Source organism: Uloborus diversus, chromosome 10, assembly GCF_026930045.1.
Source record: "Uloborus diversus isolate 005 chromosome 10, Udiv.v.3.1, whole genome shotgun sequence".
Lineage (NCBI taxonomy): Eukaryota > Metazoa > Arthropoda > Arachnida > Araneae > Uloboridae > Uloborus > Uloborus diversus.
In genome coordinates, this window is record NC_072740.1 from 56,797,183 (window position 1) to 56,819,963 (window position 22,781).

The 22,781-nt window shown below is 33.7% G+C and overlaps 1 protein-coding gene across 1 annotated transcript; it reads left to right on the plus strand.

The window, feature by feature from the left end:
* The first annotated feature begins 6,846 nt into the window (after positions 1-6,846).
* LOC129231751 (serine proteinase stubble-like) lies at positions 6,847-20,038 on the plus strand. Its single transcript, XM_054866110.1, has 5 exons — positions 6,847-6,914; positions 8,897-8,997; positions 12,396-12,664; positions 18,505-18,659; positions 19,516-20,038. The coding sequence occupies exons 1-5, from the start codon at positions 6,858-6,860 to the stop codon at positions 19,675-19,677; spliced, it is 744 nt and encodes a 247-aa protein (XP_054722085.1). The 5' UTR covers positions 6,847-6,857; the 3' UTR covers positions 19,678-20,038.
* Positions 20,039-22,781: the final 2,743 nt, after the last annotated feature.

The following is a 22,781-nucleotide window of genomic DNA, read 5'->3' on the forward strand; positions in this document are numbered from 1 at the left end:
TATCAAATAGAAATTTTTGATTCGGACAAATTTCGAAACAAAGAACTTATTGTTTGACGTATAGTAAGTGCATAAGATGATTTTTTGTTTAGTTCATTTAAAGTCAATTCCGAACATGCACAAAAATAAAAAAAATATAGCGATATGCATATATTAAAATTATTAAAGTGATGCATTTTTTTTTTCAGAGTTCCCATCAATTCGACCAGTTCCTTGTGAAAATCGTATGACAGGTGAGAGTGGTGTTTGTACGTTCAACTGGTCTTGTGTCAATGTGGCCCATGGTGTACACATCGGCTCTTGCGTGGACCGATTCTTTGTCGGCAGCTGCTGCAAAATCACAGGGGCAAATGAATCCTCCAGAGAAAACTCCAGCACAAAAATCACAAATGGTGGAATGCAAACCACCAAAGAAATCAATCAATCTGAACCGAATATTGCAAATGATGAACTCGTTTCAAAAGCAACTACAAGCAAGAATGTGAACACTCTTTTCCCGATCATAGATATAAGTCATTTTAATGTCACCATCAACGCATCTGATCTTTACCCAAAAGACTACAATTCTGCGAGTACTCATAGACCCTTGCCACTTCCCAGCATCACATCAGAAGACCTACCGAGGACAGCTCAACCCCCACTGATCAGGGGACAAATTTCACTATCATCTTTAAGAAAACCGGTGCTACCAGATTCGTTTTCTTTCAATTCCCCGTCATTTCCCTCGAAGAATTATCATGGCACTTCACACACAACGGGCTACTTTAAAACGACTGCACCCAATGCCCAAAAACTGCATAACGCAGCTAATTACTTGCCAAATAGAAGTACCATGATGCCTGAGCTAGAGACAGGTGTGAAATTCATCTCTAAACCTGAATCTTCTCTTAATGTTGAAAAACCGTTTACATCGGACTCTTCAAGCAGCTCTACTTATTCAACAAAAAGTAGCCATGATCAAGGATACATAACTAGTGGGGGAAAGGTTTCAACTACTCAAACCCAGACTTCGCCAAGCAGAAACAAAGACGAAAATGACATAAAACTATCAGTAATAAGTTTATTTTCATGGATGGACGGTATTATGAGTACCGAAAAAGAATACTCAACCCAATCTGACTATTTCCCCCCAAAATACACACCATTGGATAACTGGTTTTCATTCTCTAAATCTGATGCGTCAGATATATCATCAGAGCCTAGTCACAGCTCATTTTCAAAACCTGGAGCTCCGAGCAGTGATAAAAATGAATATTCAACCCATCCACTGACTTCAACTTCTGCCTCATTCCAATCAACGGGACTGTCTGACGCTTTCCAAAATGATGTTAACATCGATAACATTTCTAATTTCTCACCTAATTTCACTTTATTTACTGAACCGACATATCCATGGCCAGCACCAACTAACTCTTCTCAGAGTAGCACCGACAGACCTATTTTGAAAGACGTATCTCGTGGTAAGCATTATTTTTAATTACTCAAAAATGCATTATTTTAGCCTGTTTCATTTGCAAGAAAACCTTAACTTTTGTAAAGTAGGAAGTGGGTGAAAAAGGTAAGGTAAAGGGGATTATTTTTTGTTTCTTTTTTGAGGCGGAGAACTGCAAGTTCAAGTAAAACACAGAAAAATATTAACCACGAAATTGATTTTATTTAACAGATAATTTTTCGACATTAATATTTGAATATGATTTCTGCAATCACAGTTGACGCGTAAGGGAGGGCGGGGGTAAAAGTTCCGCTGGTAAGTTGTTCCATTTGAAATAGCTAAATGAAGAAAAACGACAAATGTATTCTGTAAATACCTGGTAAAATGGAATGTTTCAGGGCACCGATGGCAGTCATATTAGCCAGGCCAGTGACGTCCGGTATATTAAAAGCTGAGCACGTGCATCACTGAACTACTTTTGAAAATATTTTCGTTTTTGAACTTTTTGTTTTTTTTTTCACGAAATTTAAATGATAGAGTTTATAGTTCTTTCGTGTTTTTATGCAAATATCTATTGTGCATTCTAAAATATTGCGCTGAAACGTTTCGTTATCTAACCTAAAATTTAATTTTTCAAGGACTTGTGCTTGTGGGGCTAGTTGTTCCTTCTTCGTGGGGCAAAAACTCCTTGCCCCTATTTATTTATAGCAGCAGTACAGTAAATTATAAAAACACATATAAATAAATATTATATGTATATATTCGTTACTGTAAAATATAGAAATCGGAGAATGTCGACTCTCACCGCAGATTTATCGATAATATTTCGCTGTTCACTTATAAACAGATTGAAAAATCTGAAATTTTTGAAAATCAAAATGCAAATCAAAATATTTTTCGTACTTTCATATGAAATTTGCGAAATTTGTTGTTCTAGAGCCTGATTACGCCGCCTTGCGGTGGTTTGAGAAAGTAGCCAAAGAGGTAAAGCAGTTCAATGTTGCTCAGAGAAGACAGATGTCTCATTAAACAGATCATATTCTACGCAAGTGGATCTGTCTAGACTTTACCTGTTTAGCCGTCATTAGCCAGAGACTGTAGCTTCTCCTTTGTGAGTTTAGCGTCCTGGTCAAACTTGTGCAGGACTTTCATTATCGGAGGTGTAAATTAAAAACGCAAGTTACCTTCCTTTTCGTAATCCAGAGAAAGGTAGTAGCAAAAGTCGATGAAAATGGTAGTAAGAATATCATACATGTACAATATACTCCTGGTTACCCGCGGAATAGGGTGCCACGATAACCGCGGATAAGCGAATTTCGCGGACATTTGTTTGATGTTGCCGATTCAGTCATCAGTCTCTGCGAGGCAGAATTAATTTACTGAAAGAAAGGTTTCACGTACGATTACTTTCCTGAAATGAGACTGTTAACTGACCATCTTGTCATTCGTGTGATTTAGCACCTCTGATTATTTTTCTGGGGATACGTAAAGTCGCTTGGGTCTATGCCAATAAATTAGAAAGAATTGTGCACTTGGAAGCCGACCTTTGACGGGCTACTACCAACGTACTGACTGATATACTTTTAAGATTGAACCGCCAGATTATGTTTTGTACATAACAGCCGTGGTGACCACTTTCCCGAAGTTGTAAATTCAAATTAAGCCTATTTTACGGATTTCGAAAACATTTTTTCTGAGTTTTATAGCTTAAAATTATCCGCCTCTAAAGAAAAAAAAATATATATACTAAAATACTCACCCGTTACCAGCGAAATACAGAAGCATATCATGATTTAAGCGTGGTAATCCGAAGAAAAAGAATCGCAATGTATAATAGATTGTAGTGTGAGGGAATTTTCTTCTCTTTTTTTTATTACTCTGAGCTCATTTTGATGTATATTTATAAATCAAGAAACACTAATTGACGTGAATTATCATTCCAATAATGTCTGCACATAAAAATCCATACCCACACTTTTCATTTTGATTATCACGATTAACATCTGTCACGGAAAGTGAACAACATCTCTGATATAAGTTCAATTGATATGACACAAGGCGTAGTGCGCACTGTATAATACTAGCTTTCAAAATCTAAGAAAATTATCTTATGTTTCAAAAATATGAAGAGAATCATAATTATGAAGACTAAGTTGAATTATTGTAATTTTGCTAGACAGAAAATTTTTCGCAATAAAAAAATTAACATTATAGCAGAAAAAATACTATAAGGTCATTCTCTACAGTATTAAGTGCTACTTACAGAGCCGCCGAGAGCCAAGACAAGCCCCTGGTTCGTTTGTTCTCCCGATCTCCCCCCCCCCCCCCTATAAAATTAAAACATTAATGTTACTCTGGTTCCTAGGGTCCCCAAAGGTCCGGGTCCCTTGTTTTCTACTAGGCTGACATGACCTGTCGTCGGGCTTGGCTACGTTAGGGACATTTCACAGTCAAATCTGTAAATATATTCTTTTTCTTTGTAGAAATGCAAATGAGAGTTCAAAATAGTAGAAAACTTCGGAATACAGTAGACCCTCGTTTTACGGGGGTTTATTTTACGCGGTTTAAGATTTGACGCCGTTACTTTATTTTACGCGGATGAGTTTCGGTTTTACGCGGATGCGGCAATGCAAACAGATAACATTTTCCTCTCTTTCAAAATCCAAACTCCTTAAGATAGCTGGTTACACGTAATAAACTGGCTTGCTAATAACCGAACTTGGCCCCCTGGAGACATTTTATGCGATTGGTTTCAGAGCTCTTTCCAGAAGTCAAGTTATTAAACGCACACAGTTCAGAACTCACTGGAAGAAGAGCTTTTAGGAGTGACAAAGGAGGCCAAAACCAATGATTATACCGACTTCGGTGACACACAACCAAAAACGTTCACATAGAACATTTTGAGCCATTCCTTGACAATAAAAATGATCTTTCTGATTTGTTAGTGAAGGAAGATTCTGTCATGGAAATGACGCAAGTGATCATGAATGTGTTAATGCTCTGCAAAGAATTACAGAGAAAAATTCTTAATGACTGCCAAAGACAATCATAGCTAGCTCTTATTTATAAACAGAACACGAAATTAGTTTATGTTTTCTTTATATATGTTTTGCATAAAAATCGATATAAGTACAAATCAAACTTATGATACAATTAGTCATCACTAGAATGAAGTATTTTTTTTATCTATGGAACCTAACCCCTATTTTAACACTACTATTAGGTCTCAATTTACGCGATTTCGATTTACGCGGCATTTACATGGAACGAAACCCCCGCGTAAAACGAGAGTCTACTGTATACATTTTAACAAAGGAAAAAAAAAACTGAGATTTCGATATTTCGCAGTGAAATGTCCCGTATGTATCACTGAATACAATGGAATGACTTAATTGAAAATTCTATTATAATATGAGAAATTATAATGTACATCATGAACGCAACAGTCATAAAATAAGAGCTATCAAACACACTATTTCATGTAAACTTCGAAAAATTTTTCCTGCTGAACTCCACCAAAATTTAAGAATATTTTTATAACATTGGTTTTTCTTTTGTATACCCCCCTATTTTCTTCAAAATCAACTGAAACTAGCCGACACAAAAGCCGATGTTTCCTTGCAAGTATTTCGTAAATTTTAAAGGGAACAAAACATATATTAGAACTAATTATTATTATCAACAAGGCCTTTAAAGGAAAATTAGTAATAATTTTGTACTGTTGCAAATGATTAATGAGGATGTGTTTAATAAAAATGGGTTTAATAATTTTAATTTTAAGTACTAGATTTAAAGTATTTTGAGTCGATTACCTGTTGTAGGAAGCATAACATAGTTCAAAACTTTAATTGCAATAAAACATTAATATACTTATCAAGAAAAATGTTACCTTTTTGAATTTTTTTTTCGAATCAGAAGATTAATAAAGCAAGATTCTACTTCCAAGTTTAGTAAGAAATTTAATACAGAAAACTAAGATTTTGAAAGCCTTAGACACTATATATACGAATTAAATTGAATTGAAATTCAATTGAGAAACTACAGAATGAACCTCTTTGTACGGATCGAGTAAAAATGAGACTAAGTGCTTACATACAAAAGTGTTAAAACTTTGTTAAATAAATTACAGTATGTATCTTGTTCTGCATAGCTTGAAATCTTTATCGTGCATTTGAAGAAATTCTACGAAAAATACCTATTTCTTTTGAACCTTGCTTCTTAGCAAGTCTTTTTTGCTTGAAAACATGCCTCTCCACTTAGTGTATAATGCAGTGGAAATATTAAGTCCCCTTGTGCATATTTGATAGCTCGACTTTTTTTCCGGTCTTTTTTGCATATTTTGTTCCTTAATAGGAACTCAATAGTTTTAAACTTTTTCTTGATACTGAAAAAATGGATTTGCAAAGTGTTTTTTCGACATTGTTACATAGTTGGTTATACGTTTCATGAATTCAGTCGGAGATTTTCGACTTCTCTTGATATTTTTTTTTTCACTGAAAAGACGTTTTTTTCGCATTTAAACATATTTTTGAAGTTTTGACTCTTTATAAAACAAGTAATGCTTATGTAATCTCAGTAATTTCACAGCATTCAATTAAAAGCATTTCCTTTTATTGTGTCAGAACTAGTTTTTCAAAAGTAAATAAAGATACTTAATTTCAAGAAATGTTTCCCGCAGGAGAAAAAGTAAAATGCTTTCCAAATTGTCTGGCATAGAGAAGCATTTCCAATTAATGCTATCAACAATGTTATCTACAGAAATACTTGTCCGTAGCTAATGTAATCTAAGTACTTGAAAAAAATAAAAGTCATTTAACATCTGATAGTTTTGGAGCTGAGACACAAGCCACATGTACCACAAAATCACATATAGAGAGCACTAATTTTCCGAACCTATCGTGAGAGAGGCAGATTCAGTAAACAAAAAATCCCAAAAGTTAGACAATTTTAAAAAACGAGTGTGGCAATGATTTTTCAGGTTACTTCCCTTTACACTTTTACCAAGCAGTTGTAGCTCATATTGCAAATGGCGCGTTCAAAAGCTGTATTTTTAAAATTTTAACAGATATTTCACAAAATTTTAAACGGAAGTACAAATAGTAATTATCACGTGCATTTTAATAGACTGTTTAGTTCGTAATACATACTGTACACTCTATTAAAGAAGGTTTCGTTCGGAAACAGTGAAAAAACAAAAAAAAAAAAGGACATGATTTTTGATCAATCCGGTTAATAGATGTCCAGATAATTTGAGCTCGACTGTAGATTTAGTCATGAGTTTTAGAAAGATCTTGAAAATACGTCAAAATAAAGTTTTTTCTTTTTGAGGATTTTACAGTTAGTGCTTGACTATGAAGTGGTTAAATATAAAAATAATTTACAGTCTGCTCTCAATTATTTTTTAGTGTGTGGAAGGTCAAGAAGCATGATGGCGAGAATCGTCGGAGGTAGAAAATCACATTATTTGAGATGGCCTTGGATGGTAAGTAGACGCATATTAATTTTTACTCTGTAGTTAAGGCAATGGTCAATAATCATGACTCAGAACCTTACATACATTAGTTTTTAACCAATTAAAATTAGCAGCGATTGCAATTAACCTGCAATTAAACTGTGATTTGCTTTTTATGATTTGAGTCTGTATTTTAATATTGCTCGAGAGCATTGGTACAAGAACAGAAAAGATTCCCGAAGCGACGTGTGTAAATAACGTACAGAAATCACCTTTTTTCAGCTTTTTATGAATTATCAATTTGCTGAACATATTTTTGGTGAGCCTTGATATTTTTAAAGAGTTTACCAAAAAAGCATTTTAAAGCAAATTCTTGTCTTAATTACTTGGAGAGTACTTAAATTTGAGTTTCGAATTCTAACCCTGCAGTTGTAAAGGGTGCGTCCATAGCTCACCATTTGCAGTTTCCCTTATTACTTACTGCACCAGTCTTTTATTGTTTTCTTGTTGCGTCTAATGTGGCTGTGTGTGTACTTTAGTTTCTCACTATTTCCCAACTTAGTGCGTTCCCCCAGGTGATGGCACCCATTCTTTAATATGGTACCATTATCGGCGGATAGCCATTACTACTTGAAAATTTCTGCCCCAGTTTCTCTCCAGTGGAGACACTAGGCCTCTTACGATGCAGAACTGCTCTAGGAATTAAATTTTCTCAAGATCACTCGAGCCAAATGAATACTGAATGGATGTTTTACATGCTGCATAATCATATGTCATGGAAGTTAGCAATTTTTCAGCTTGAAAATCTTCCGACTGGAGCTAGGTTTGAACTCACGACCTACGAGGCCTCGCTTTAAATTTAACAGCTTAACGCTAATTGTGTCCCCACTGAATTAGGTAACATGGGCTTATCTCTCTGCATTAATCTTCAGAAAACTCGTAATTAGTACAAAAATAACTTGACAAATTTTAAACTAAATTTCAATTTAAAAAATCCTAAATCGAAAAATGAAAAGATTCTCATATTAATGTACTAGTAAAATTGTTGGAACTAGATAACACGGTTTTTCCAAACAAGCGAATTAAATCAGAATTAAATCAGAATCAGTCATTGAATTGCAAAAGTTAACCCAAATATCTACATTTTGAAATTACTAAAATTCAGACATATTTATTATTCGTGTAATTATATAAATACTAGTTTTACTACATATTGAGAAATCAACAAATATTTCACTGTCATACAATCATGGAACAAAGTAATACTTTATAATCGAGCCACCGCATATGTTTCGAACATTGAAATGGTATCAGGAGTTGCTATTGAAACATAATGTCAACATATTTGCACTGCCCTGGTTGAAATTGCTTTCTTTTATTTTGAGTTATTGCTGCTTGTAAATCTTTATCTTTACTAATAATAAAGCTGAAAGTCTCTCTGTCCGGGTCTCTGTCTGTCAGGATCTCTCTCTTTCCGGATCTCTGTCTGTCAGGATCTCTCTCTTTCCGGATCTCTGTCTGTCAGGATCTCTCTCTGTCCGGATCTCTGTGACGCGCATAGCGCCTAGACCGTTCGGCCGATTTTCATGAAAATTGGCACTAAGTTTGTAGCATGGGGGTGTGCACCTCGAAGCGGTTTTTCGAAAATTCGATGTGGTTCTTTTTCTATTCCAATTTTAAGAACAAAATTATCATAAGACGGACGAGTAAATTACGAAATTATCATAACGTGAAACCGTAACATGGGCACAAGACAATTGGCGAGATACGAAATTATCATAACGTGGAACCGTAACATGGGTATAAGCCAATTGGCGAGAAAATTCACCATACATTATTTGCAAATATACAGGCGAACCAAAATACCGTTTTTATTTTTCTATTACGGGCAAAGCCGTGCGGATACCACTAGTATATATATATATATATATATATATATATATATATATATATATATATATATATATATATATATATATATATATATATATATAAATATTATTTAATTTCAGATATCTCTTCGCCGCTATGAGGGTAAGGCTTTCAAACACAAATGCGGTGCCACACTTTTAAACCAGCTTTGGGCGATCACTGCAGCTCACTGTGTGGATGGGTAAGGTTGTTTTTTTATTTTTGAAATTTTCACTCATGTTCTATTTTGTTTCTGTTACATAAGATATGGCTATTCTTATAAATTTGAGGTTCACTTAAAATTTCATTGACATTCAGTACCCGGTTCTGGTCACTTCAATGATACTTTCTCTCTGTATATTCAACACAAAATGATTTCGAAATACCTAATTCTTGAGAAAACAAGTCTTTTGCATTGCATTTCTCAATTAAATGTGTGCATGTATTATGTGCAATATGTACGTCATCAGATGCTTACAAAATTTTACACTGCGGATAATTTCATATTTTTTCGTTCTTGAACCCAAATACTAAGTTTCTCTTACAACAAATACTAATTTTTTTTCTGCATGATTAACGCAAAGCCCATTTGTATTTCGCCTCTTAAATACCAAACAACCAGAAATACAAAATAAATAAATAAAATATATGCGTGAACGCATGCACGTACGTCAAAAGTTATTTTTCACATTTATCATTTTTAATGAATTTTTTACTCTAGATGAATTTTTAATTTAAAATAAGAGGGCAACACGTTTCAATATGCAGCGAAAAATTTGCACATGATGTCCGAAACTTACGCCAAAGTCATTAAATAATGGAAACGAAACATTAAAATGACAATTTATTATTCAATAGCAGGATTAAATCTTGCTTTAAAATATAAATTATTGATATTGGGCTTGCAACAAATGTAGAATAAATATTCGCAGCAGGGGAATGTGGGACAAAGTAAAATAATTAAGTTTACTTACTGTTTTCAATATGAATAAATTGGAAATTTGTTCTGAAAATTACGGTACATATAGAAAGAACAATATATTTAACAACAAATCTTGCACTGAAACATTATTTTGCATTTTTAGCTGTAAATTTATACCTCCAAAAAAAGGTGGAAATTCCTCACTTTTTCTTTTTATGGGGCATAGTGAAAAATAAAATATTTTTCTATGTATTCTTTTCTATTCCATCATTAAAAATATTTTTGATCAAATAAATGAGTAAATAAAAGAAGGAATCAATAAATGAAAAGAATATAAAGCAATAAATTAATAAAAAAATTAATTATTATAAGAGAAAAATGAGTGAATAAAATAGTAAATGAATAAAAAAATAAGTAAATGAATAAATAAGTGCATTATTAAATGAAGGAATGTAAATGAAATATTTAATAAATAAATACACGGGTGTTTTGATAAAGGATTGAATAAGAAAAAAAATGAGCTATTTCACTTTGCCCCTTCCACTTTGCCCAGCATACACTTGAATAACAGTACAAAGTATTTAAAGTACAAATTAACTTAATATTAAACAAATAAATGCTACTTCGAATATTAGTGGATCTCAATGTTTAAAACGTTAATAACAAGAACTTTATTACTTAATAATAACAAAAATAATTTTTGGCTTACAACAAAATATTACAATATGAGTATCAAGTTTTGAAAATTGCTTTTATTATCATATTCTTTGACCTGCAGAGGTTACTTTCCCAGACTGCAATAGAATACATGTATTACTGAATTTGTAACACATAACCAGATAAGTGGCCCTTAAAGCAGATAAATATTTCACCATTTCACTTTGCCCCACATTCCCCTACTTAATAATCCCCCATTGTATAGTGATTAGAATTCTCGCATCGCGCGAGGACAACCCACGCTCAAACATGGACTGGGATTCTGTGTGTTCATGTGCACTTTTATCGAATAATAAAAACGCATTCAGAAGCCAGAGAAATGTCTGGAACTCAAAATAACGAAGAGCATAATGTCACTCCAACGAACACTTCTGTCGCCATTAAGAAATTTTGCTATAACCGCGATTGAAGAACAACTTCAAAAAACAAATAACTAAAAGGCAGAAAAAATTACATTTGATTTACTTATTTGTTAATGCCTCTAAATGTTATGAATGAAGATTTATTTGGTTTAAATAGTGCGTGATTTGCATCTCAGTTCGAAGTATCTCATACCTATATTTACAGCCATCTAGGGTTATTTTGAAACATGTGACTTTGCAACTCTTTATACTTTTTAGTATATTTGACATCAAATTAAATTCTAAAAGACTCAATGTTGCACTCTGTTGGCAAGATTAAAATATCACTCTTCTACTTGTTATTTTACTAAATAAGTTGACACACAGCCAATTCTACAATGATGAGCTGACTGTTTGAAAACTACTCTTGAATTTCAATTTGAAGTCGTCGAAATCTGTTGGTCTCATTGTATCATTCTAATGTATAATTCTATGCATAGCACCCTGGCAAGGAAAGTGACACAACTTCAAATTTGAGAAAACCATTCTAACTATTGATTTAAAATCTAAATTTGATGCTCTTTCTTGCTAGAAAGCTAGCACAAAGTTAGCTTACATAACTAGTGCGTGGTGGCGTAAAAACGATATAATCAATAGTAACACATCATTCAATTTCAGAATTTAAAAGAGAAAAAAATCGAGCTTTAAGTATGCATTAATAGTTTAGACACAAAAGAACTAACCAGCAATGAGCTTACCACCATTGAGCTTATCTTAATATTCAAGACTAAGTCGCTTGAAAGCGATATATTGCGTAAAAACCTTGATTTTCTCCAAAGCTGTTTTAGTGAATTGTGTCACTTGCCAAGCCGGGGTTCGATATATTAAAGAATACAAATTTTTAATGCTTTGAAATAAAAATTGGGAGTTTCCGAACATTTATAAACTTTATTTTTCGGGCTCAACGTTCCATTACTTTTTTGAAAATAATTTATTTTGCAACACATATCACACGTGGTTCAGAGTTAGCCTTAGTGGCAATCCAACTTTGGATATAGATAATTCATTTTAAAGAAAGCTAAACTCAGTGGCGCAACAGCCCATGGGGGCCAAGACCTACTATACTCCCGTCAGATATTGTGCCCCAGGGATCTGGGGAGCAAAGATGTTCCGGTTAGGTAGCCAACCGAACGTGGAACGCCAAGTGCTCTGTACCCAAGCATGCTAGGTACTCATTTTATTGACCCACTAGATTCTGGGTCGACCGTGCTGGGAATCGAACCTTCCCTGCGGCGTGAAAGCGCGAAGTGCATTATAAATGGTTTTATAATTATTATTTCTTAAATTTGGATAATTATACAACATGTTGGGAGTTTCTCTTCATCAGTTTTGCGCCAATAGGTGAAATAAATTTAATAAAATATGAGTGGTGCAGTTGAAAAGAGAGAAACCTGTTATTTTTGTGGAAAGTTTAGTTTGACTTTAACGTTATAAACCATAAGTGCAATTGATATACATCAAGTTATATTTCAGTTGATGTTTCGCTACATGCATAAAAAATCGTGAGTATACGTTTCCATGCTGAATTCTCAAAATAACAGCCCTTTCGTGTTTTTACAGTAAAATGCCAAATGAAGTTGTATTGCGTCTCGGAGAGTACAACTTTCACAGGATGGACGAATCGCACCCCCATGTCGAGCGAAGGATCTACATGATTGTCATTCATCCCCAATTTGATGCCGTCACATACGAGAATGATTTGGCCTTGCTTCGGTTCTACGAGCCAGTCTCTCTACGAGCAAATATTGTTCCCATCTGTCTGCCTAAGCCACTAGATGATGTGGCTGGTAGAATGGCTGTTGTCACTGGATGGGGCCGTTTGGCTGAAGGTAAGTTATGATCACGGCTTAATTTCTAACGAAAGAAGTGCAGGAGCTATATAGTTCCTAGAACTTATTTTTGAGCTTAAATAGTCTGAATTCCATCCAAAATGTTAAAAATCGCACACCCGTGATAAACATCCGTAGTATAAAAGATTAAAATACAGTGAAACTATTTGAGGGGCCACCTGTCTTAAGCGGCCACCCCTCTTAACGGCCAATTTTTCGCGGCACGTGTTTTTTGGCCCATAGGCTTAATATTAAAAACACCCATAGCAACGGCCACTCAACCCTTCTGAATGGCCACACGGTGGATGCGTCCATCCCATTTTTCAGGAAAATCTATTCACTTCCCATTTTTAATCTACAACCTTTCAGTTCTAATAGGGGATGTCTTACTAGCTGTTAATGAGTTCCGATAATTTGAGTAAAAATGTCACTCACGCTTATTTCATTAGTTGGTCAGTGTGTGTGTGATCTGGGTTGCAAACAACACCGCCGAAGATCATTTATATGAATCTGGAACAACGTACACATCAAGCTTTGATAATTTGAGTGTCGACTGAAAGAAACGTCTCCTGGTTAATGATTCTGCGAAAATAAGCGCTTTTCAATCAAATCTAATATTAATTTGATTACAATTGTTAGAAAAGATTTAAAACTTGAGTCTCAAATTATATCCTTTCTTCAAAAATGTAAACAATAATTAAATATTGTTTCTCCTTTAGAAAAGTCTTAAATTTCATTTTATGTGTTAGACTTGCTTAGGTTATTTATTATAAAAATTATATTGCAGCTGTAACGAAAACCCTTAAAAGCGGCCACCCCCTCTGAACGGCCTAAATTTTTCGGAACGGAGGGGTGGCCGCTCAGAGAGATTTCACTGTAGATACGTAATAGTGAGCGATGTAATATTTCCTTGCCAATATAGCGTACAACGATGGTAAATCAAGCCCTTGGAAACAGAACAATTTCTCAAATTATTTCTTGCTTTCAACAAGACGAAATGAACTCTTTCAAAGTCGAACCTTATATTATCAAAGCCAGACTGTACGTTCACAGTTGGAACTGCTATTTACACAGCATTTTTTTTTTTTTTTTTTGTATCGCTCCCAATTTTAAAGAGAGGCGTATTTGAATAATGTGTCACAGGTGCTCAACAGTTGTTGCCACCTTTTAAACTTGCTGACCTTGACGGGTTGTTTCCTTGTTACTGAAGCCTGAACAACTGAAAAATGCAATTAGGGAGACCATACTTCTTCAAATTTCGGGACTTTCCCCAGATTTAGGGTCTTTTTTTTTTTTTTTTTTTTTGCTTTCATTAAGTTATGTGACATAACTAGAGTTAGAAAATCAAGGTGTATTTGCGGAAAAGTAGGCTCGTTTAATTTTCAGGAAATTTCCTGTTAAATTCAAATTATAAAATTAGGAGTTTAATTTTTATTCCAAATTGCTTCATTCTATTGTAGTTCTCGTCTTAGTACGTTAAATCTTTTGTGAATGCCTCAAGATTTCGACCATCTTTTCATCTGACTCCGATTTATCGTCGTTTAGAGCGTTATTCACAATTTTTGATCAACAGATGGGAAAAATTGGAAAAGATTTTTGCAGACTGCTGAAGATTTTTTCTCCAAAACAATTTATTAGGTATCAAAGAATTGTTGAATTATTATGATTTGCCAACAATGTAATTTAAATGTAAGGAATAATTAAGTTATTATACACAAATAAATGAATTTTCAAGTAAAATCACAGAATTATAAAATTTAATCACAAAATTAATGTACAAAATATTGTATAAAACGTTTTACTTTAATTTATTTCCTTTAATTTGTTTATATATTTTATTCATTCGTGTTATTTATTTCTAATTTATTAACCAAGTATTTTTATTAAGGAGAATTTCGCGTGCGCAGGTGCCGGACCGAAGGTTAAGAATCGCTTTACGGTCATTTCCGTTGAGTGACTTTCTCGATGATACCCAATTTTCAATTAAAATCCTATCTTACTCCGTCCATTCATAGAAAAAAACGCTTCTCATGAGCACAATATGCGCGAAGTGATTGTTCTTTGCGCAAGAATAGTAGATAATATTGAACAAAATAGTTTTATGATTATATTTTTGGGGATATTTCGGTAATTGGGAATCTGGCGCGGTCGTCTCATTTTTAGCGTAAATAATTTTGTTTTGGTAACCCTGCTGATTTATAGTAACCCTATGTGAATAGATGTTTCCGTTCTCTTTGCTTGGATTTGCAACGAATAAACCTCTCGCGCTGGAGCTGAAGCCAAAAATTGACGCCAATGAAGAAATATCGCCAGATTCCCAATTATCCAAATATCCCCATATTTTTTAAAAGATAAAATAGACAAAATGCAACACTTTAAAGAGGATTTACTAGAACATTGATCCATCAAAAATCAAGTCATAACGAAAATTTTTGAGTTTTTTTCATACTGTGGATTTGATTTGATTAGCGGCAGGTCCTATAAGGCAGATCAAAAGAGTTTTCTTCGAACGTACTATCTATTAAGCAACATTCATTCAAATCAAAAAATATCTTTTTTACCTCATTCATGCTCAATGGATGAGTAAATAATGATTATCAGAATGATGGACAGATAATGAATTACGATTCCTTTGACGTTGGTGAAAAATGGTATCGGCTCAATTGTTAGGTTTGACTAACCGCTAAGATTTTCGTTGGCTTGATGGATGTGTTAAGTCAATCCCGTTTGTTTCTATACCTGTTAAAAATGTAATTCAAATGCCTGTTTATTTTAATGATGATTTTTACTGAATATCCCGTTTTAAAAAATTTCAAGACATTTAGGATAATGGATACTAAGCTCGTTTTCACGTTCTGACTCTTGTCACAGCCTACATGGTCAGTTAACTCTCCAAAACTCACGATGCGCCGTGAGCAAAATATTCGCGCCAAGAAATGAAACTTTTTTAAAATCTTGTCCCATCAAATATTTCCTGTTTCATTAAATAATATTAGGGCGTTTCTATGAGTGGTCATGGGAGATCACTATGACCTCCCAAAAATTCCCCTTATTTGGCAAATTTTGTCTGATGATTCAGCAAAATTATCAGCATTCAACAGAATTTGGAGCTCCATTCGGCGAAATTTGGAGTTCTGTTCGGCAAAGTTATCATCATTCGGCAAAATTTGGAGTTCCATTCGGCAAATTGAGGATTTCTGCTCTCCTAAAAATTTAAGTTCGAGGCGCTCGTGAATACTATATTTTTTTTTCATTACACTTGGTGTTTTGAGTAAATACTAAATGAAATATTTTGAACAAAAAATTTAATACATTTTTCGAGGGAAATAGGTGCCGTGATAAAAGTTCTCATGCGACGCGTTCTCAGGATGCGAGTTGTGAAGGTTTAACACTGTCTTTGAGAACTAAACATGATCTAAATATTTATTTTTGTTTCTAATCTTGCAAACCATCCTTTCCATTACAGCCTGAAGATATTGTATGTGATTTACTATTAGCGTTAAATAGTTGTATTCTGTGCAATATTACTTTCATTCGCTGTAAGTTTCAAAAATTTTGTAAAACTGTAAATAAGTTACAAGGTTTAGTCAACACGATCACATTGGTATGATGTTTCACTCTTCTAAGAATGTTTCTATTCTCCATAGTCATTAGTTCATATCAGCGGGGACCAAAAAGTCGATCCCGGTCTACCAATCTATCGCTAAATGATGTCTAACCAATCAACGTTAAAATTGATAAGACTTGTTTTGTTACTTCTACAAATGCGTTTTCTAATTAAAAAAAATATCGTTTTCATCTTACAGATTTTTAGTGATTGTTTTTTACGATTTGCTATTTCGATACATACATCGTATGACCTTCTGATCAAAAATATTCGAACTTGTTATCCATTAATGTCTTTGTATGTACGAAGTGATGACTTTTGTTCTAGTTTGGCGAGGGGGGCTTGTAGTTCTAGTTTTAACACTAGAACTACAAGCCCCCCTCCCCTTTTTTTCCTGTAAACTATAAACCAGGGTAAATATTTATCCCATGGGATTTTTGCTCGTAAAAATGTTTTGAAATATGTAATCTGACTCATAAGCACATTATTATTATTTTTTGTTTTTCCTGCCGAAGAGAATGGTGAAGAGCCATATCAATTTTACCAAGGTTTAGTTAGTGAAAATACGATTTGAATAGCTAAAAGTGCTGTAAACCTGGTGCTGAATGAAAAGTGGCTACGTGGAGTAGATATCTACTCCGTTTTGTAGTTCTAGTGGTAATTAACAAATGTATTGCTTTTCTAATGCTGGTTTTAAATATTTTGTTCGCATCAGTCCTCTTACTAACAAACGCAATTTTTATCATATCATGACACACTGAACATATAAAGTTGATCTCAGCTACAGACGAATTGTCTAACCCTGATTTATACTATGTATGGCTATCACGTTCTCGGGTGAAGGTTAAAGTAAAACACCCTCTTTATTTATGCCCTCTGGCTTGAATTTTGTAATTTCCCGTTGATGCACCTGTTTTCTCATTGTAGGTTAAGATGCTAGCTTGCTCTTCCTTTCTACCCACGCCTCTCACACTAAAGCCCTGATTTTGCTATTGTGGCATGCTTAAATTTCCAGTCTGCAAAAATGACCGTGCCAGGTCATTTTAACATTTCTCTTTGAACCGAGTCTTAGCTTTGACCAAGACTAGGTGTGATTTAATTTTATATCATGTCATGGGATTTGTCTGGATTCCCAAAAATTTGAATAATCTAAAAAAAAATTTCTTGTTTTATTTATTGTTACGTTTGTTATTATCATCATCATCATTTTATTACTTATTTATTGCTTAAAAAATAAAAGAGTTTCAAAGTTCTGAGAAAAAAAATATTTTTAGCTGATTTCAAAAACAGTCCATGTCCTATTTTGAATACAGACACTATGAATAAGGGCACTTCCCTGTGATGTTTGCCTGCTGTATTGGATAGCCAGTGATAAAACATTCTGACGATTACATCCCTTCTATACACCTACATATATTTGATTTTTTTTTTTTTTTTTTTTTGAGTTTTACTGTACAATTTTTACGTGGTTTTTAATTTTTGGTGTTGTCAAGTTTTAAACTTAAATGCTGTAAATTGTTACTTGTTTTTTAATGCTTCGGTATTGTACAAATTTTAAATTTAATGCTATATGTATTACTCTTTGGACGGTAGCTAGATGGAAATGGTCTGAATTCCTGTTTTGGCAATTGAAACGACAACAGTATTTGTATTCTGAAGAAACTTTGTCCAGAGATTAAAGGAATGGCTACTGTCCATTTATTTAACTATTGTAGGTTTACCCATATTAGTTTCTTGTATTTAGCATTTTAGTGCTGTAAGAATTTCCTCCTGGGTTTCCGAAGTAACAGTCTTCACATGTATAGATATTGACATGTACGGATGTCCTTTGGCTGTTCCTAGTAAACATTCTTTGCAGTTGTATTACTACTGCTGAAAATCTTATATCTTTAAGAAACCTTAAGAAATTCATTAAAAGATGGAATGATTTGTTTTAAATCTTAAACATTTTTTTTTCTTTTTGTTGCGGTTACCTTCATAACTCCCCCCCCCCCCCATCACTCTGAAATCACTCAAATTTCGAAAACCATTAACCAAAAGTGCAAGATTTGGAACTCTATTTTGTTTTTTAAATTATCATCGCAGATACTGAGTCTGTCAAGTTGGCAGATTAATCGCAATTTCGAAGATGTATTTGTATTAAAATTATCATTTTTTTCTAATTATTTACTGACATGTGTGGGTTGAAATATCATGGTAATTCATACAAATAACCGATGAATTTATTTGGCAGAAGGTGAACTTCCCGGGTCTCTTCATGAAGTGTCCATGCCTATTTTGACAAATAAGGAATGCGAAGAAATGTACTCCGCTGCTGGCTACGTCGAAACCATAAGAGATGTATTTGTATGCGCAGGGCTACTCAATGGAGGTTTGGATGCTTGCGAAGTAAGTATTTGCATACTTTCAAACTACACTGTGCCGTCAAAAAGTAACTCTCAAAAAATTGAGTCTGAACTTGACATGCTTATGTGATTTCCCGAAATATAAATTATTTTAATTCTACATGAAATACACCGCCAGCTCAGTCATTCCAGCCGCCAAGGACTGCAGTTTCGTGCTTATTAGCACTCGTCAGCCCGACATAGGAAGTGACTGAGCTGTAGGTGGAAAACCTCTAAAGTAAGAGAAGAGTGCCAAACAAACTGGCAGCTAATATAGGATTAGCACTGACCAGACGAGTGACCGAAGCAATGGTTCGGTTTATCTAGAAGAATGAAAGAAAGGCATGGTAAAGTACAAAAAAAAAAAAAAAAAGCATTCTAGCCGCATTGTCAAAAGGTCTACTCGCATTTAAATTGTACGTAGAGGGCAAGGCAACATTTAAAAAAGGCTCTACTCGACTTCAGGGGTAATTAGAAATGTAGTAACGTATTTGTAGCTAAACCCCTTATTAATCCATTCTTATCGTCAGTACTGCATTGAAATTTTTTTTGGGGATTAAAATTGGTTGAAGATCAGACGTTCATTCAAAATTTTAAACTATTGAAAATATCGGACTTTTGAGTTCTGCCCTTTTTTGGTGGTGGGGGAACGGAATTCTTCTTTTCGTATTGAAATATTGATGTACCTTGTCTTTAGAAAAGTATTCTGTTCAAAAACAGTAAAATGCTTCATTTTGAACACTAATGTTTTTGAAACTTGGTGGGAAGTTATTTCTCACTGCCTTATTAACGGTTAAAGTGAAGATATAGTAGTTTTTTATGTATCTAACTGCAGTTTCCCCCTTTTTTTCTCATTTCAGGGAGACTCTGGTGGCCCCATGGTTGTGAGAGGTACTCGTGGACAATGGAAGTTGGTTGGTCTTATTTCTTGGGGAATGGGCTGTGCTGCGCCAAAGCAGCCAGGAGTGTATACAAGGATCACGAAATTCGTTGATTGGATCGACGACATTATTTCGCTTTAAAAGCAACATTTCGCTGTAGTTGAATGTCTTTTGTCGGATAGTCATTTTAAAACTATTACGATGCCGGTGGATCTCTTTTTTATGTATGTTTAGTGTATTGTTTTCTACTGTAGCATTTCTGAAAAGAAGAGATGCAAAATGATTGAATTTTAAAAAATTCCAGCCATTGTTTTTTATGTTCGAGATTCAATTATTCTTCTTAATAGAGTACAGTTAGTTTCTGACTGTTTTCTTTACATGAAGGTAATTTAAATTCATTTTACTCTTTGTGTTGTTTTTGTTCTTCTCATTGGTTGTGTATAGGTGACTTGCGCTTGGAATGCATTTTATCCTTTAATATTCCTATTTAGATACTGCCATATAATTTTATAGTTGTTTTAATTTTTTACTTTTTGTCCATCACAATTGAAATAAAAAGTTTTTATATAGAAGTGCGTGGAATTATTTTATTATTCTGTGTTAGTGTTGGCATTTTGGAAGTCGGTACATTGCTTATTTTGGTTTATGAAAGATTGGAAGTAATTTTGCTCAATTTGGTTTGATTGGATCGCTTAAATAAATTTATAATTTTGAGTCTGATGTTTTATTAAGCTCTTTAGACTCGAGAAAAAAACCACTGTTCAAAAACAATTTTTACTGTATATTGTCTTTTTGCGACACTAATAACATAAAAATATATGGGGGAGGGAGGGGTGTTTGATTTTTCTACTGAAAAATAAAATGCTTCACTCTTATTTGAACTTAAAAAGAGAACACACACAAAGCTTATTTTAACTTCATTTGAAATTTGATACTTTGCTTAGCAAAATACAACACTTTAATGCTAAAAATTCAAAGTAGTAAAAGAAAACAACTTATGTTTTACGCCATAAGAAATACAAGTTTGCAGTAAGATATGTGAAACTTTTGTTTGTGAATAAACTTTAAAAAATTTAACCTATGCTGACATTTACAGGACTATAATTAAATTTAAAAGATTTCAATAGAAATCACTAGTTTAAAAGGACTTTTTACCTAAGCAATATTTTTTTTACGAATTTTTTATCATTATATCCGATTAGGTATATTTGGAATGATGAGGTTAAAAATCTCAAAAAGAAAGTGAAAAATAAAAGGCATATTCATTCACTGAGTAAAATGGAAAAATTAGTCTAATCTTCACCATAAAGTATCTTACCCCAACAACAGGAGACTGTTCTCGGTTTTCTGTTATTTCTCTCTGGGCTAAAACCGTTATGGAAAATTAAAATGAGAAGTACAGGAAAGATGTCAATACTTGATTCATTAATAATTTCAATCCTTCCCAACCTTTCGGAGTGATTAGTTGTTGCTTGCAATACCTCTTATTGTTATAATATAAAATGATCTTCTTCCAGAAGTGAAATCCATGTTCAAGTTATGATTATTTGGAAAAATAATCATTATATCAACATAATTAGTTTTAATTACGTTAAGTATGCTAAGATAGAACAACGGTAATATATTTTTATGATTTGCGTAAGGAAATAATTGTTTCGAGTTGTTTTTAAAAATTTTGTATATTGCAAACATTAAATGAGGCAGTGAGAAGCAAAGGGATGTAAGTGGCATAGTTTAAAAAATTGGAGATAACCAGTACACATGGTAGGTGAACCTCTTCTCTGTCTTGCGGCAAGAGATAGTACTAGTAGTTCTGGTAGGTGCTGTAGAAAAACTTTTCAATGAAAGCCTACCAAAGACCTTATCTTTAAACGCGTTTTACTCAAAACATGAAAATGTCAACTTACATCCCTTTGCTTCTCACTGCCTCAAATGTGAAATATTATAGAAAATAACAAAATATTTCTATAATCATATTAAATAAGGGTTGAAAGAGCTAGGTTGGAGTTTAAAAAATTGGTTCTGAGTTACTGCTAAAACTCGAGCGACATTTTTTTTTTTTTTTTGTTTAACATACACTTATGTTTGTGAAAATTGCAACAACATGAAGGACTCATTGGAAATGGATAAAATTTGTTGCACATGTTACTCATAGTGCTACAGATAAACGATCAAAATTACAGATCACTGAAATGAAAATATCGGGCGTAAATAAATATCGAATGTAGCTACCCCGTGCAGATATGACAGCCTGTACACGTTTGGTATCGAATCATAGAGGTTCTGAATGTCACGATCGGGAATAGCATCCCATATGGCTTCAATCTGAAGCCAAAGTTCTTCCGTACCAACTGCCGGACGAGACACATGTGCGAGTCTCTGACCAACGCAATCCGAGACCAGGGCCGCGCCGGCCCTATGTGCAAGGTCGTGCGACGCACGACGACCCCAGAGTCAAAAAGGCGCCAGGCTCTACGAATCAAAAATGCTCCAAATGAGAGGGAAAAAATAAAATTGAACTTTTCATTTTTCTATAAAAGTACCGGTGAAATTATACTGCTCATTAAAACAAGCAAACTTCCTTACTGCCTATCTATAAGGGAAAATGATTGCCTTGTTGTGTCTGAATGTGCTATTCAAAAGCTTTATCTTTTATACTGAAAACACATGATTCTAATTAATTTGCATTTTTTTTCATATGTGGAGCCATGAATGGTACTTCAACATGTCTATAATTTCATAAGGTTGAGCATACGAAACAGCGCAAGAAATTTGCTATTCTCCACTTTGGTTCTTGCTGTGAATATGTTCTATTATAATTCGTGCAATATGTATTTTTGTGATTTTTTAACTATTGTTCGTGGTAATTTCACTGCATCATGTTATCATACATTAAAAAATACGGTAAACAGATTTGCATATTATTTACTTGTGCGTAATATGCATATATTGTAGACAATAATTTAGATTAACTTTTTAGTTCCGAAAAGTAACGACTTGACCATAATTACACAATTCCCCCACCCCCTTTTTCTTTACCTATTTGGGTATTAAATTTTTTAAAAAAAGCTTTAGACAATGTGTTTTTTTTTTAGATACTAAATTAAATGCCTTTTTAACAATTCGTACTTAAGAATTATTCGTTTTCCCAGCAAGTTTCAGTTTCAGATTTTATAGTGGAATATCCTCTACAATATTATACTTCAATTTAGAAATATAATCAGTACCCTCCTGTTCCGTGACGC

Coding starts and splice junctions, on each gene's coding strand:
- LOC129231751 (XM_054866110.1), top strand. CDS start 6,858: ATGATGGCGAGAATCGTCGGAGGTAGAAAATCACATTATTTGAGATGG. Junction 6,915..8,896: donor ATTTGAGATGGCCTTGGATG/GTAAGTAGACGC, acceptor ATTTAATTTCAG/ATATCTCTTCGCCGCTATGA. Junction 12,665..18,504: donor ATGGGGCCGTTTGGCTGAAG/GTAAGTTATGAT, acceptor TTTATTTGGCAG/AAGGTGAACTTCCCGGGTCT.